Genomic DNA, 18,068 nt, shown 5'->3' on the forward strand with positions numbered 1-18,068 from the left:
GACCATCCCTCTTTGGGAAAAGAAACCAGATTTCCCCAAAGTACTGGAGTTCTTACAGCAAACACCTAGATCACCGTTTTTTCAATAGTTTCCATTTCTAGTAAGATTTTCAGCTTGGGCTTTGTTTTCATTTTTCATGTTTTCAGCATTCTTTAGTTACACACTAAAATTATGTAGAGCAAAAGGCTTAGGTTTTCTTCATCTGCAGAACAGAAAGTGCTAAAGATAACATGTCCTTCTAACATCTATTTTTATATATTTAATTTAAAACATATGCAAGCTGAAAACAGAGCAACTGCCAGAGAGTTCCAGGAGAAAGCATTAAAAATACATTTGTGGTACTTACTGTAAAAGTTATCTTCTTCCTCTCCTTTTTGGTGATAGTCAGTAGCCATTTAAGTCAGAAAAAGCTCTAACTGCTCTCACTCCTCTTTAAGCAACCAAAATTTGTTTAGGAGGATTCTGTATTTAAAAACCAGAATTGATGGACTGCTATAGCTATGAAAGATACCTACTCTTAAAAATGTTTGAGAATCAAAAGCTTTTGATAAGACCTAGATTACTTTGAAGCTCAAACAGGGAGGGAGTAGCATCAAAAAATCACCAAACCCTCCAAAACTTCCAGCTACATAGCTGAAAATATCACAGACCAGTGCCTTATTTAACTTAGAGCAGGTGCTCTGAGACCAGGTAAAGGTGGGACCACATCCATGCACAGAGTGATCACAGCAAAAAAACTTAAAAGCATCATTTGCAATGCAGGAACCAGTCTTCCTGAGGAATAACACCAAGAGGCAAACAGGTACAGTACAGTTCTTGAGGGGTTATTGCCCAGCAGTCAGAGAGCAAGAAGTCATCTTTGAAAACTTCCTTGATACTTAAAAAAATCCACATTAATTAAACAAAAAATGTTCATATAGCAGGCAACAAACATCTAATTTCAGCAAAAACTTAATTTTTCCCTTTCCAGAAGAAACATGACAGCTGCCTCACAGCATCTGGAAAAAAGAAAGTGGTAACTTAGTTCTCTTCTGTTTGACCCTGTTCTTGTACAGCTGTCAGTCTGCAATCTGTCTTACATGAGGAGCAATTTGCCCTTAATGTCCCACAGAGAACAATTTCAAGGACCCTCTGTAATCAGTGCTTAGACTCCACAAACAGGAAATAAACCTTGAAGAAGTCTCACCCAACAAAGATGTATCTCCTCAAGCCATTATACTGACTTCTCAATTCTAGTAACTGTAAATAGAAGCTCAACATGTTCCAGTTACTGAATTTAGTCAGCAACAATAAACCTCAAGCAAAAGGACAAGTGACTAATCAAAAACCCAGTCTTCCTACAGAGAAAGGAAATTTCTCCATAGACAGAAACACATCAGCAAGAATGCAAGAACATTCCAATTAACACACTAAGTGTAAGAAGACATTGTCCACGGACAGAAGACATTGTCCACGGACAAAGCAAACAAGCTGAGACTTCAGGTAACAGCCTTAGAAAGCAGAAGGACAGAGCAAAAAGAAAGAGGAAGAGAGATGCACAACTATGAAACAAGAAAATAACGCATGGCAGAGATCTTGTTTTAGCAACTGTTTCTACAAGAACAGATCTGAACAGAGACGTCACCTTCATTAGCAAGACAAAATCAGAGTCACTGCAAGCTACTGTAAGAAAGCACAAGTTTGTTGTATGGTAACTAAGGACAACACTTTGTGTGGTATCGACAAGCGAGGCAAGAGGCTCAGGACTAAAGCACCATCTTTAGGTAACACAAATTTGTAAAATATATTTTTACATACTGGCTGTGAAGTGAGAGTATTCTTATAACTTCTAGCTTCTTTCATAAAGATAGCAGCCTAAATAATAACAGAAATAAGCTTTGCAGTCACTTGGTAGTAGAACACAAGGACATTTTTACAGGAGAAATTCCCATTTAACACAAAAGAAACAAAAAGGGATTCCTTTTCTGGGAGTAAAATGCTCCCAATTCTTTCAGAATCTGGCCCATGCCAAGTCAACCACTTAGCCAGCTCTGTGGCCTCTATACACTCCATAACTTACACAGTTACCTTGTTCAACTTTTCTCATTATCACAAAAACTTTTATCTGGCATATTTAATTTCTTTTTAAACTACAGAAAAGCCAGACAAACAAAAGTCAAAGCTGATCTGCAACATCCAAGCACTACGGGAAGGAACACAATTTAGAAGAACGGTGGACAAGTACTCTGTTTTTGTTGTTGTTTAATTATTTAAAATACATTAGGAGATACTTAGTCAATGTTCTGGCTGTCTATGTAATTAAAAATTACAGCACAGTCATGGACATAAGGACTCAGCAGTCTTGCAGAGAGGAAAATAATGGAGTTCAAAGACTAATAGAATAAGTGCCTTGAAATGCAAATGAAAGGATTATCTTAAAAAAACTAAACAAAACCAAAAATCAACAAAAAACCAAACACAAAACTCTCACCAAAGCAACCAATCAAAAAAAACCAAGCAAAGGCAACCAAACAAAATCCCAGCCTTTAAGTTACCCTGAGAAAGAGAGAAGCAAGAAATTCAGCTAATCTCAAAAGTGGTAGAAAATGCATTTCACGAAGCCAGTACTAAACCATCTTGGGTTCTGTACGCTGCAAGCCTTTAGTTCAGATTCTATCAGAAAACTTACAGGCATCTAGAAAAATGTATTAATCACTTATCTTATATCCTCCAAGGGTAAAACTCTTCCTAACCATATCACATTAGGCCATACTACTATCAATTTTCAAATGCAAACACAGTTAAAAAACCCCAGTGTCAAGCAGAAGTCAAGGCACTGAGAAGAGAGGCTGATGCCATAAAGCTGTTCACCAGCACACAAGAGGCACGTCTGATTTTTTTATAGTGCTTCACAGAAAGTGTTGTTTTTCTACACTGTTTTCCTATTGCGGAAAAATCCGTATCGGTGCAAGCTGGTATAAGAAAGCAAAGGTATTACTCTCCTAAATCTTTTTCTAGGCTGCTGTATGTAACATCAGACTTAAAAGCAAAGTAATGTAAGGACCATAAACCTCATAAAGGCACAACTAAACAACCTGGGGCACTGAAGCCCAAGGAACAGAACACTTGCCAGAGCTCTTCCGGCTTTCTGTCTTCCAAGCTGGAGCCAGGAGTCCCAGAGTTCTGGCCAATTCTCAGCACTGACTTAATATTACCATGGAGCATTAGATTTCTTTCTTCATATTGATAAAGATGCCTACATACAACTGCTAAGAAGCCTGCCTTTGTTTCACTACCCCTTTGCCTCTCTAGGCAACCATCAACATGGCAAAAACAATAGTCAGGAGAGAAGCAACTCCCATAATTTTGCTTGGGCATGACACCATGGTGTTTACTATCAGTGTCCATTCCCAGGAGATATGCTGTTTTCTCCAACGGAAAAAGAAGAGTTTTGCCCTGCAGAGAAGAAGAGGAAGCCTTTTCATTTTAAAATGGGAAGCTAGGTACAAAAATAGGAAAGACAGCTTGCTAAAGTGTCCGTTTTTACTCTTATTTTTCATCATTCATGTCAACACATGCCACAGCTCAGATTCCTTGCATCCAGGTATCAAGGTCCTTTCCAATCTCTGAAAAACAACGTCATGCTCTTAAAAATTAGGAGCTTCTTCCTCTTTACAAATGCCCTACACAGGTACTGACAACTCATTTTCAAATTCATTAAACCCCACACAACAAATGAGCCCTTTATTCTGCAAGACACATATCAGTATTCCCTAAAAATCCAACAGGAAGTTTTTGCCATAAAAAAATAATTAGTCAGCTTCATTTAAAGGCTCAAAGAATCTCAGCATTTTTGATTACTTAATTTGAAAGTTCAGTTACTGAACGGTAGTTTTAAAGCAAATTCAAGGACTTGGTCGAACAACCAAATTAGTTATAATTCTCACTGCTTAATATGTCCAGTTAGCCAGTTAGAAAACCTTTGTGTGTACAGTCCTAGAGAAGGAAAATATTTTTCTGCAATTAGAGTGGGAGAACATAGTAGATTGGTTTCTCTCTCTCTTCTCATGCACATTGTGATTCAGTGATCTGAAATCTTTATATAGAAGCTTATAGGTTTATTATAGGCACTATTTTAGGCCTTATGGAGCAAGCAACTTCCTGAAGGATTAACTTTGGAGTTTTCAGTAGGGTACGAGTTGAGCTGAAGGAACTATGTCAGGTTTGCACCAATCATTAATTTACTTATCTGTGTAGACATTCCAGTTTATAGGAGGAAGTTGAAACACTTCTAAGATTTTCAAAAGCTCTCAAGTGATAAAAGGCTCTGAGCCCTACATTCCAAAGTAAATAAAATCTCATGCATATAAGTAGTCTAGAACAAAGAGAAAACAATGACAGGGAAAGAACCAATGCAAGATGTCATACTGTATTCCTTGAAACAATGAATGTATTTGTGCAATCTGAATGTACAGTTATAATTCTCATTAGAAGTTGATTAATTTTGCCAGATGCCAAGAGACTTCTCCAAGATGTTCCAGTTTGGTCAGTAAAGACACACAGCTTTGTTTCCAGTTTCAGACCTGCAGCTAAAGGCTTTTTCAAACCAAAAAGACTTAATTGAAAGTCTGTGGCTTCTTCTGATTATAATAAGATTTCTGTTACTTCCCTTTCACTGAAAGGGACTCTCATTCTCCTCTCCCAGGAAGACTGAATAAGACAAAGATAAAATGGGTTGAAGAGTAAACAAAACCCTTTTAAGCTTTCCTATGCAAGAATTAACAAGCAGGTATGTTTCACTAAATTCCTCTTCTTCACAATTAAAACACTGAAGAAGTCACTGGTAGAGATCACATTAGAGTGACTGTCAGCCTCATACTCAGTTACCCAGATCATCTGCCTTCTGGATAAAGGCAGGTCAGAGGAGTTAAAGAAAACAAACTGTCCAAGTCTTCCTGGAATAAAATCCAAGTGTATCTGATCTGTTTGTCTTAAAACAAATATATAGTGTTAAAATACCAAAGGCTATGTAAACACAAAGAATACAAAAGCAGGAAACATTATTATTTCACTTGCATCATCCTAAAATGACAAACTGAACACGAGCCATGCAGAGTTCTCCATGTTTGGATAGTCTACACTTATCAGTTGAGACTACACCTTCCTTTTGGGAATCTCTAGGGGCTGCATTGTTCCCTCTCCTGCCCTTAGGCTTTTCCCAACAATACTGCACCATGGCAAAAGCAGCATCCTACAACTTAAGTCCTACTTCCCCATGACTCTCACTCCCCTGGACTTCACAACTCCTATGAGAGCATTAAACTTTTATAGTTCGTGCTTTGAAGCACTGGTGCATCCCACACTGAGGCTTTCTCGCAAATCAGATTTGTTCTATCCATAAAACATTTACCTCCTCATTTTGTATACAAACTAAAGTGTTTAGATACACTGCAGGACTGCTCTAACAACATAAAAATAAAGCTGACTACATGAACTAATCACATCTCACTCTGCCATATCAACAAAGATCAACTCATGATATAAAGTGGTAAAAATTAAGATAAAAATAATTGTTTCCATTTCTAAAAAGCAAAACACTTAAATTTATCATGTTTTCCATCTCATCATAATAGTCTTTAAAAAAAAGCTGACCACAAATCACGAGCACCTTAAATGCTGTTTTCCAATAGCCACAAATATTTTAAAACCACTTCAGCAGAAAAAAGGAACAATATATAAATATCAACAATAAGGTAAGTTTGCCATCTATGATCACTGGTAAAAGGATCAGGACTGGGAAAACTGAAACACATTACAGTAGCCAAGTCAACACATCACTTTTCTGCTTGCTGTTTCACAATACAGCTTCTTGTCCAGCCCTGCATCCACCCTGCAAGCTCCAAACATCTCAAGCTTTACTCATGCCTCTCTACCATTTTACAATAACATTTTACTTCGAAGTGTTTCCTGTAAGAAGTGGCTGTTTTTAAAAGAGGGAAGATGTAAAGTCAGAGGTCTTTATGCTGTACTATTTTGACTGTCTTGTTAGTTGGGAAGAGGAAGAAAGGAGGAGGAGACTTCGAAACAATTCCCTTGCACCAGAGTATTTTCTGATAATTTAATACAGCGGCATGAAAATGATCTGTTGCAAAATATATAACTAGTGCCTAATTTTTGTTTGGCACTAAGCCAAGGGGGGAAAAAGCCACACCAAATCCTATAGCCAGCAAGCTGTGCTTTCCATCCTCAGTCTGAACCCACAGACTGCTTCTAAACAATTAACACCAAGAATTGGCAGCAACACCACCGCTGGTCAAGGTTCATTTCTACCTACAGGGTCCCCTGGAAAGCTTTGGGGAGCCCAGGAAAAGGCCAAGGAAGGTAACTTTTGTACTATATGAACAGGACCCTGCAATGTATTCTGAAACTCAAGCAGTATGATTAATACTGCTCTGCTGTCTTGGGTGACCTGCCTGCAGACATTCCCACAGCCAGGCAAGTGTGCAGCCAACATCCCAGAGTGTAACTGGTACAGTAGCACTAACCCCTGCTTTCCTAAACTTTTCTTAAGTCTTGCAGCATAGTTCATGTTCTGAGCAATGCCCAGAGCACATCAAGTGTTCCTTACATGGCTGACCCTCAAAGTACCAGAGGAACTGCTGAGCAAACACAGCCACTGATGCTGTTGCAGAAGCAAGAATTTCACCAACTTTTCATGTTTACACCAAGCTGTAACTGGGTAATTTGGTATCTTTCATAACACACTAGAAAATTTAAGCTTGTAGTTTTTATGTAAAATTTAAGAACCTGGACTAGAACATCCAACCTAAACCTTGATTCATGAATTTTGAATAATGAAGAAGACACACATATTCTTTTGGGGATTTTTCCAGTAATTCAAAGTACGAGAAAAAAAAATTTCCATGCTTAAAAAATATCAAAAAGTTGGTCTTCAAGTTCAAGCAAAACCTTGTTGCTCCAAAAATTAAATGCCATGTTTTATTGTGTTATGTTCTACCACGTTTTACTCTGATATTGTGCTGTTTTCATTAACTGTAGCCATAAAAGTCAAGATGTGCTCTTGAATGTACACAGGGTTGTATGTATGTGCTAGCAAGGAAGACTCACAGAAGTAAACAAGGACAGCAAAGCCTTACAGAATGTTCTGCTATGCAAATGTATTACCTAAAAATAGCGGGTTTGTCATGCTTACAACACTTTTAGTTCAAATCCAAGAGGAAGAACATTTATTCACAGATAGTTGTAACTGCGGGAGAAAAAAACAACTAGGTACTTATTCCACAAAGTGAGTTTGTGGGCTGTAGTTCTGTCATGTTCAATCAATGGTGCTTTTAAGGAAATTACCACTCTCTGACTGGGTAACCTCCACCCTTACATGGATTTTATTATTCCTATAGGAGGAACAGACAGAAGGACAAGTCTGAGCTACTCCTGCTGCTGTAGTGTACAACCCAGCAGATGAACTCACAGCTCCAGCATGTTCAACCCTGCACTAATGCCATGAATTCCCAAAGAAAAACTTAGAATGCATTAAACAAATTTATTCTCTTATTTCAATCCTGACTTCACAGTTCCCTTTCTGTAACCACATACAAGGAATTCAATGAGAACTCTTCTCACAGGAGCTCCAGTCATGTTTCTTCATCTACAAGAAGATTAATTTCTGGGGCTTAGCCCACTGCGTCACAGACCTGCTCACCTCCCATCACAAACCACTTCATTCAAAAGCTTTGTATACCCAGCAGCTGACAAATAACTGACTGCTGACAGTATTCAATGCTGTATTAGTGGCCTTTAAGACAAGCAAATGCAGTTAGACTTCAACAAACAACAGTACTAAGAAAGAAGTGTCACTTCAGTAATGAAATCTGACTCACAATCACTTTATGTCTCTGCACACCTGCAGTGTTGAGCTGGACCAGAGCACAGTTAGTACCAACTTGCAGTTTCAGCAAACAGGAAAGGTGACTGTAAAACCAGCACCCAGATCCCTACGCAGACAGACACTTCTTTCCAGGAACTGAAATACAGTTTTTGGTTTACAACTAGAGAGAGTAATGCCAGGGGTGCTCTGAGTAGAAAATCCCTTCCATCATTGCATGGGAATGCAGGGGTCTGAGCTAGACAAGCCAAGGGCTCCCTCCAGAGCAGTGTCTTAAAGCAAACAACTCATCATGTATGCTGTGAAAGTCATCGAGTGAAAAGTGTTGGCAACTACAACAGCCTGACCCAAACCTTTTGCCAGTAATAATCAGCTAAAAAGTTTTAGTCCTTGGCTACCAAGTAAGGTGGGCACTGGAATTCACAAGGAAATGCTCCTCCCTACTGTACAGGTAGGTGTTGGACTGCACCTCTCCAGAAAGGGAAGGGAAGAGGTAGGATAATATCTTAACCACTGCAGAGCAGGTGAAAGAGTCAAAGATGATGGCACTCATTTTCCTCATTTTCTCATTGCTGGATATGGAGAGAATATGTCCTGAACTATGTTGCTCCAACCAGATGCCAGCACACGGTAAATGGTTTAGCTCAGAGCCTTGAAACCTTCTCATTTTGGTAGGAGTTACTGATGTCCAACTATGGTTTTCATTTGTTGAAAAGAAAAATTATACTGAAATCTGAGATCAAAAGGGCTTTGTCACAACCTGTTTGGAAAAAAGATGCCTGAAACTATGGAAGGCCTGCATGGAATTTTCATTCTGTACACAGATGCAGAAGTCAGTTAAACAGACCCCTTGGCTTCAGGAGAGGCAGAGGTTGCTGTGTAGCCCAGAACAAGCTGTGCTCATCGGAAACAACAGAGCAGAAGCGCTGGGGAGACGCCTGCTGCCCACAGAGAGAATCCATCCTGTTTGTAAACCACATCCCATTGCTGCCAGATTATCCTTCAGATAAAATGGGATGATACAGAGTCACTTCTACATGAGGAACAAATGGTAAATGACAAATTGACCTCTCACATCAGTAGCCCAGATTTTTAATCCCATCTTTAAGAACCTCTCATCCTGCTTTTAAGGACAGCCACTAACACAGAGATGTGAACACAGATTCTTAAATTACAAGTGTGGACCCAAGGATGCACCACCTCTTCTCAGACACCCTCAAAGGCTGCAGTTTGGCTCAGTGCTCGGATTACACAGATTACTGTATTAACAGATGAAGGTGTAGTCCTTGGGGAGCCTTCCAATTCCCCAACCTAATTAAAAAACCCAAAAAATCCACCTCAAATGCCCCTTAGCTAGGGAACTGTACAGCAGTACAAAATACTACTTCAGCAACAGATTTCACTTTAGAGAACCAAAGCAAACATTGTGACTGATTCATGATGGGCTCACATTCCAATGTAATCCCAGTAACCTGTCAGGGTTTACCAGTGGAAACTTAAAAACCAAAATCTATTTCAATGTCCTTCTTCAGGTTTTTTTACCTGAAGTCACAACCTCCAGGAACATTTTAGATGGCCATCAGGCAGATATATTTGTCTGAGTACTGCTGCCTTCAAGAGGCCTGGCACAAGCATGATATATTTAATTCTTCATTAACTCTCAATCCTATAAATATTAATTTTTCATTCTATTTGTCAGCTTCATCTAACTCTGTTCAGACAATTAAGCCATAAATCTGGAAACCAACAGAAAGACTCATTAAGCATCTGCTGAACATTAAGGAAGGCTTCTAATTCTGAACCAAGTTTTATTCTCTCTCAGTTTTTTAACTTTTCAACACTCAATCAGTTAGCAATTGAGTCATTTTATGAAAGCAGTAGCACACATTTCCTGAAGAAGTAACAGACACCAAACTGAAGGCTGTAGAAGTGACCAAGGAAGATACTGTACCTGAACAGAATGAAACCAAGTGACTCCACAGCTGCCCGCCTCACGTCATCATTCACATCACTCACCTACAAAAGGGAAAACAGGACATTCACAATATAGTTATAACACTTGAGGACTCTGCAACATTTCAGGTCAGGTGGCAGTTATTCGAGAAAAAAGGATTACAGAGAAAGTTAGTTAACAATCATGTACAGCCTTAGCTGCAACAGCCTCATTCTTGTTCACACACTGACTGTAAGCTGATCAAAGAGCAGACAGACCTCATCTTTTACAGATTAAATTGTATTTTTCTCCAGCCCATCATTACACAGACTATTCACCGCAAGCCTGTTACCAACTGCTTTAGGTTCATGTTTTATTATTTTAATAGGTTCCTTTTCTGTGATACTAGGCTGAATATTCTCTTGCTGAAAGTCTACTTGCCCTAATGTTGGAAGGCCCTGTTAGGTCTACTCATAGTACTATGAAAAGCTTTCTTTTAGTCATTGTACTATGAAAAGTTTTCATCACTTCCCAATCTCTGATCTAGACCAGAATATTAACACTGCAGACACAAAGCCTGTCAAAGTGACGTGCTTACTTTCTCACCACAAATTTCTCCCTATGTGCTCCTAAGCCCTCAGTACTTACAGCCACATGCAGTAGGCGTCTGATGGCCTTGTTGTTCCCCGAGCCACAGTATGCCATAGCTACAGTGTACATGCCAGAACGACGGAGAATCGGATCCTGGAAGAGAAAGCATCGATATTTAACATCCATCCAAACGGTGACAGTAATTCTGACCTTAAATCTGTTCTACTCTTGGGCCTGGAATCTGCAAACAGGTAGCATCACTGCTTAATTGTTTATCTGGGATGAGTAAAGGGACAGTCATCAAAGCAGAGTTGTCATCAGTTTCAGGGGTACTGTGCCACAGGCTGCCAAGGAGTATATGGCAGTTGTGTCATTCTGCTTTTTACTTGCTATCTGCTGTTGACCACTCCTAGAGCCACCCACAGCAACCCTCATCTGTTTTTAACCATTATGTCTCCTTGCTGCTGCTCACAGCACGATGAAGACCAAGCATGAGGCTAAAGAAATACACAAATAGGCTCCGTTGTTCTTGTATTTTTCATCAAAGTGAAGCAACTTGTGAAACAGCCCCACTTCAGACTTACGTATGAACTTCTAAAGCTCAAAACAGCCAACTCACTGTAGCTGGAGATTTCACAAATGGAGAGAAAGATGTAACAAAGATTCAGTGATTGAGTCCCACCTTATCTCTGCAGAGACTCTCAATGAGAGCATCTGCCTCCTCCATCCTCCCGTACATGACCAGAGCAATCCCAACGGCGAGGCCTCGCAGGATCTTTTCATGCTGGGTTTCCTGTGCATAGCCGACCATGTCCTCAATAGCCTGGGCATTTTTAGATCCCAACATAACCAACCCGAGTGCCAGGCCAGCTGCCTCACCTGCAAAGCACAGAAAAGCAAAAAAATCAAACCAACTCTGTTCCCAAAAGTAGCAAATTTTGGATCTAGAGAACCACAAGATGTAGGTCAACCAATTGCTTCTGGACACCACCTTGCCCAGTAACTCCATTATTCACAGCCAAATGTGCTTGTAATGACCTGCCAGCCACAATTTAGTGCTCTTCCCTACCGAGTTCAATTATCTCTTACTTGGGCCAAGAGATGCTGAGATCATTTTCCTGTGAGTCCCTACCAGTGCAATACTAGCTGCCACAAGCTTCTCCAAGCCTGTCTCTCAGCCCAAAAAAAGCACATGGCTCTGGAGATCAGGCACACTAAATAAAAAGCATGTGACAAAGGAAAGAATAGAGCAAAGTAATGGACCGCTTAAAGACCTAGCATGTCTTATCAATACTGGGCGTAGTGCCACAGACCAGTCCTGACAGGACCTCTGAACATGACTGACACATAACTAAAGAACCATGCTGATCAGGAAAAGGTTAGTAAATAAAACACAGCTAGAAACAATCTATGTTGCTAGCAGAAAACCAGGGTGGGGGGAGGAAAAAACCACCACCAAAAAGACCCAGATGCCTGATAAGGCCTCAGATGGTTATTTGCTTTGAAAGCAGAACATTTACCTGTCACTGCATCATCCTGGTATAGATTTGTTTTCAGCAAATCATACACATCTTGACGTGCTGTCCCCATGGCAGCCAGACCCAGACCCAGGCTGCCACCGTGTCGCACAATCTAGAGAAGCATATGCAAGTTCAGTCATCACACAACAGGGAGCAATATGGCTTCAGCTGAAGTAGACATCTTTCCATTTACTGCTGCAAACTTTCATCCCCACGCCACCCAAACTGATCTCTTGACCTGCTATAAATACCACTTTCACTGTTTTAAGCAGTAGGTCCCATGAAAGAGGCAGAAAATAGAATAGAAACAGAGGTTCAAAAGCCCATAAACGAGTATCACAAACTTTACACATAGCACTGGAGACCTTCTAGTAACTTCAAGGTCTTTTTTCCCACTGAGTGATTTATGTAAAGCCATAAATCTGTGCCATGTGTAAAAACAGCTGGCTAGTTATAGCTTTTAAGTAGAAAGGTAAATCAGCACCCACTTAAACAGTCTATAACCTCTTTTGTTCCAACAACGGATACAGGAAAGGCAGTACATTTGCAATAAGACAAGAGGGATTTGTTCACAGAATTTAAAAAAAAGTAATTCGAAATTCCACAAAGAGAAGAAGGGAACATGCTGGGACAATGATCTATTCCCAACTTAAAAAGATATTTTTTGCAGAAGTCTACAAACAGTCAAGTGGTGAAGTAAAACACTTATTGTACAAGATGCATTAAAACTGCAGGGCAGCAGAAACATTTTGTGGCTTATTTCCTGGACAGCTAAGCCTTAAGCAGTAAAAGCGCCCGAATACTGCAGGTCCACTAGCAAAACAAAGTACATATAATAAGTAGTAAATATGATGAAGTTACAGTCACTGTCAAATATATAAGAATTTCCTAGAAATCTTTCCTAAACATCAAGTAATAGGTTGTGAAAACCATCCTTTAATCCAATCCAATCTTTAAGGCTCAGAGAAGGTCTAAGTACCACATTACTAACACGGTCTTAATTACCTCTACTCCCCATTTCTAAACCAGCCAGCACCCTTGTGCACGTTCCCAACAAAACAAAGGCTCATTACTGAACCTGGTACATACATCATTACTGGCATTCTTCAGCTGGTTCAGCAAGTAGTCAATGATGTCCCCACCATGGTTAGCATGGATGAGACCCAAGGCATAGAGACCTCCACCTTCCTGGTAGGCTGACCCTGGAGAGGTGTCCTTGGGCAGGTAAGTTGCCATTAGCTGTAATGCTTCTTTCTCATGACCCTGTATGTCCAGTAGGAAGGAAAGACAATGGGAAGTGAAAGGTGAAAAAAACAGCTGAGGCAAACACTTCACGATAATATCTAAACACATCAGGAGAAAACGTGTTGTAGCCATTACTTTCTCCACAAGAATCAGTGTTTCAGTGCTGAACAATCAGCAAAGAATCCCTCTGTACTGGACTGCCAGTAACCACAGTACACGAGTATTCACCAATCACTTGGTCACTGGTCTAAACCAGGACACACTGGGCCTGAAGCTACACCAATTCATTCACTAGGGCACTTTAATGAGGGCTGAGGCACACAAAACAATTACAAAGACTTCTTATTATTTCAAAAATGCTTTAAATATACCCTCTCTGTGAATCATTTTGAAGCAAATGACCACTACTTGGGTCACCATTCAACCTTAGTGAAGCTTACTGCAGTAAAGACTTTGGTATGTCCCAAAATCCCCCAAAAAACTTAAGAAATACATAAATGCAATTTTAATAGCAAGAAACTACTGAATCTTTCAACTCACAAAAGAAGAGAAGAGCTAGGAATAAGACTCTCTCCTTGAGCCATGTTATCCTACACCTTTTTGATTCTCGACAAAACAAGCCATAAATTATATTTGGATATCAGATGAAATAATATAAGCACAGATTTTTAGTGCAAAGACTCAAAACATGTTATTGCTGTGCCACGTACACTGAAGGCACCGTTCAGAATCCCCATTTCCACATTTTCAGTGTTCACAAGTCAAGTATTTATACTGAGCAGAGAGAACTGAATGCAGGGTTACCTTGTGTATAACACCCAAGCTGGCAGTAGCAGTAAACTTAGCCCAGTTAGTGGCCCTGGCCAGCCACTCCAAATTGTCTCTAGAAGGTGAAAAGAGAAAGGTTATACAGAGTTTTTCACACAGCCTGTTCCTCATCCTGTAAGCAGGGTTTCAGAGCACTGATGCCTGCTTTCAAATCAGAAAGTAGCTCCAGAAGGAAAGTGGGTTAATCACATCCCCACTTTATACCTCTCTCCCCTTCATCAGCTCTGATTTTTGCCTGGTTTTAGTCAAGCTTCTAGATATGAGTGATATTGATGGCATGGAGAACAACTGCTCAATAGGCAGCCCAACTCTCTGAGAGAAACTGTAGCAGTTTCTGGAGCTTTCCTCAAGTCCCTTGTAAGGTCAGCCCCGATATTTCCCTTCCAAGAGTCATTCAGCACTGTCAGTCTCTACCAAAAAAAGACACATGATCTCAGAAATTCTCCAGTTGGTAAACAGAAAGAAGTTCCAGATCTCCACCCTCCAACTGTTCATATGGTTAGCAGTCCAATAAAGTCAGTTTGTGAGTACAGAGAAAAAGAAACAATTCTCTAAGAACATTAGACTTCTGCAGTCCCAGCTTTGGAAGCATCAAATTAAGCAGGGCAACAATGTTGTCCAAACACCTCTAAATGACACTGGAGCTTCCTTGCCATAGATTTACCTAAGGAACTGGTCACTGGTTGTCCCACAATGCATAAAGGAGTTTGCTATAACAGTTGCTGTATGACACACGGAATTCCGCACTGCATCCTGAAAGAACAAGAACAATCAGTATTACCAGTCAGCAAAAGATATGCTCCAGGTCGCTTAACATGCCTGCCAGTACACCAGAAAAATGGATTGCAATGACCCTCAATTTAACCAGCAATTTCCCTTTAATCAGTTAATAGATTGTTAATGCACTTTAATATATCCTCAACCCATCCTTCCCATGCAAAACAATCCTTTCTATGAGTTTCTGTCAGAGATGTGATTATTTCAATTGCAACTTAACCGGAGAACCCCCCCTTTCTGTTTCCCAGAACTGAGCACTGCAGAGTGTGCTGCTGATGTTTTCAAGCCATTCCCAGAACACTGTGTATGATCACTCCTGAGCACTTAACCAGTAGATGGAAAAGATTTTCCAATACGTTTGAAGTGCCTCCCGAAATAGATGAACACACTAACAAGCAACCCCCAACACTGTTACCGATGATGTGCATCTTATTTCACATATAAAAAACTTCTCCTATGGTTTCTAATAATCATTTAGATTAAGAGAATCTAATTTACCTGTAAGTTTTCATTATCCCACCCTTGAGTAACATCTTCCAAAACTAAATCAGTTACTCAATTCACTAGCACTGCCTACATTACAGTATCTGACCGGTTTTGTCTCCAACATGGAAAAATTGGTCTCTTAGCCCATACCAGAATTCTTTTAGCCAAGCTGTAGGTTTAAGCCCACGTAACACCTCAACCAAGATACCTGTAACTTACAGTCCTGGCTGACTCCCTCCCTTTCCTCCCAACCAGCAGCATTTGCAATGGATCAGACACGGAGTTGGAAAGTGAGTTTTGCCCATCTTACTGAACGGATGAAAAATGAACCCACCAAAAAAAGTGGTGAGGAAAAGATTAGTTTCTATCAGAAAAATAAATTTTAAAAAATCAACATGCTAATAGCAGCCTGTCATTAGGTCATACTAGCTGTAAGCTGAAACAATCTGATTATATGGCTTTCTTTGGGTGCAACCAGCTCTTCAGCCTCACAAATTCAAGTTTAAAATGACTAAAACACATATTTGTATCCACAAAACCCAAGGAGGTCGTGCTAAAACATAAGACAATGTTGTAAAATAACAGTAACATGGTCAAAACAAACACAGGATGAATGCAAGACAAAGCCTCTTACCTTTGTGTTTTTGAGGATCATGAGGTCTGTATTGTTGTTTCGTATTAAAAACTGCAGATGTAACTCAATGGCCATTTCCCCACTTAAAATTTTAATCATTTTTGAGATCTGGTCCTTAGGCTCTGGATTCTTCACATACAAGCAAAAAGAAGAAAAAAAAAATCCATGAGACCCAACTACAGGTCTTTTAAAAAACAATTCATGAGAGGTCAGTCTGGTATGTTCTCATCACCGTGTTCCAAAATCTGTCAGGTTTTAGGTCTAAAAAGATGTTTCTGTCCTTGAGGCATTAGCCCAAACCTCGTAGATAATCAAGTCCCTCTGTACACAACAGTGCAGGTGGGAAAAGAGACTCTCCAAAAAGAAATGTGTTCTGTCATTGGAAGCAAAAGGATATGAGTGACATCTGACATTCTCCAAGCTGCTGTTTGGCCTTACAGACACAATGAGTCTCCTGCAAAAGGCAACCTCTTTCACAAATGTGAACCTATATTTCCATGGAAGCTTTAGTGGAGAGGGCCACAAAGCTACAACACTTTGCATGACCCTTTAGTCAGGGTCTGCAAGGAGCTGCAGCATCATTCTTGTGAGCTACAGGCTTCATTTAGAACAATAGCTACTAGAATTAGGAGGAATCTCTAATACATCAATCTTCAACAGCTCTTAGAGAAAGTCTCCTCCTTCCTCATGATGGAACAGTTGGAAATTAATCTGTGGAAACTGAAGTTCCTGAGCAGGGTGAAAAGTACACCACAGCTCTTTGTACTGACATTAGCTGGTCAGAGACCAGCCAAGCATAAGTAGTTCAGCCCTTAAACTAATTCCCTCAATTATTTCTTTGTAGTCAGCATTCTGAATTATGGAAGATTAAGCTCAAGAATATTTCTGACCACACAGATCGTTTTTGTGTCCTTGTCCTTTGGCACAGTCAGCAAAGCCAATGCAGCAGAAATTGATCCTGCCTGAAAGCACTGTTTTACGGGTTCCTTGATGAGGCAAGAAATTCAACCCCTTTTATTCTCCTTGGGAAATATAATTTGAAGAAAACACTTCTGTTTGCCCTTAATTAATTTTTAGGTGATCTGCAAGAATCTCTCAAAGATTCCCAAGTCTCGTTTGCAAACATGCACCACAGGGAAAAAGAAGGAAAAAACCCCTTGTCTTGAGTTCTACTTTCCTCTCTAGTAGCATTTATTTTCCTCAGCATTGGAAGTGTCAGAACTGCATTAGCTATTCTACATGCTGAAATGCAACCACATGTGCATGTTAAAAGTGAACTCACTTTCTCCAATACTTTGAGTTTCTCCAAAGAAACTCAACAAAAATACTGCAACCAAATGGCCCAGCACCACAGAGGCCAGAGGCAACTTTACCACTTCATGGACAAGAAACTATGTTACATCAGCATCCCCTCCTGCCATTCCTGCAGAACAGCATCAGTTGTATCCAGCCAGAACTACAGCTGGATTTCTGAAGGCGAAGGAAAAAAACTCATCGAGCTAATTCACTTCCTAAAGTTCTCAGCAGCAGTTAAATTTCAGGCCTTTTCTTTTGGAATGAATGAATTTTGGAATGAAATATCAGCAGAAAGCAAACACATGAGCCAGATCCTTCTGTCCCCTTTTTCAGATCTCAGTAATTCCCACTGAACTCTGCCCATTTCCCACTCTTGCCCAGCTTTCAGTATCTGAACTGCTGGACTGTCAGATATTGGGTTCTCAGAGATTATCTGTCACCTTGTCTCCAAGCAAGACAGAAAAGGAAGTCCACTCTTTATTAGCCAAACCAATTCAGCAACCCTTGGGATTCAAAGAGAACACATAAGAAAAATTAAGCAAGGAATGTACTTTGGAAATGGCACTTACAATTTCCGCACACTTCCCTGCTGCACAAGTGCTTCCTGGCTTCTCTTCTGCTTCCATAGTATCACTGAAATAAAACAAAAATGAGAAATGCAACCCAGTTCATCACTTGTAACTCATCAGGAACTATAATTACAGCTGAACACTGTCCTGAAAGAGTAGCCTGGGATTTGGAGATCATGGCTGGAAACAGGACTCTGACAGGACAAGGGTTGACTGTCTGGAGGTCGCTGCTGAACAGAAAACTCCTCCCAGTTCAATTTTTGGGGAACTTGAAGACAAAGGCCTGGAAAATCCTACTCTATTATTC

The 18,068-nt window shown here is 40.1% G+C and overlaps 1 protein-coding gene across 1 annotated transcript in view; it reads right to left on the bottom strand.

Moving 5' to 3' along the window:
• The window catches only part of PSMD1 (proteasome 26S subunit, non-ATPase 1), a 71,832-nt gene that overhangs the window by 45,999 nt on the left and 7,765 nt on the right, over positions 1 to 18,068 (bottom strand). Inside the window, exons 8-16 of the mRNA XM_051781621.1 lie at positions 17,762 to 17,825; positions 15,897 to 16,025; positions 14,664 to 14,752; positions 13,976 to 14,054; positions 13,016 to 13,189; positions 11,927 to 12,038; positions 11,089 to 11,285; positions 10,464 to 10,559; positions 9,834 to 9,898 (exon numbers count right to left, since the gene is read on the bottom strand). Coding sequence (XP_051637581.1) covers positions 9,834 to 9,898; positions 10,464 to 10,559; positions 11,089 to 11,285; positions 11,927 to 12,038; positions 13,016 to 13,189; positions 13,976 to 14,054; positions 14,664 to 14,752; positions 15,897 to 16,025; positions 17,762 to 17,825 — 1,005 coding nt within the window. The remainder of the gene's footprint in view (positions 1 to 9,833; positions 9,899 to 10,463; positions 10,560 to 11,088; positions 11,286 to 11,926; positions 12,039 to 13,015; positions 13,190 to 13,975; positions 14,055 to 14,663; positions 14,753 to 15,896; positions 16,026 to 17,761; positions 17,826 to 18,068) is intronic.

The sequence above is a fragment of the Manacus candei genome, unplaced genomic scaffold (genome assembly GCF_025592945.1).
Source record: "Manacus candei isolate 608988 ecotype Guabito, Panama unplaced genomic scaffold, ASM2559294v1 h1tg000015l, whole genome shotgun sequence".
Lineage (NCBI taxonomy): Eukaryota > Metazoa > Chordata > Aves > Passeriformes > Pipridae > Manacus > Manacus candei.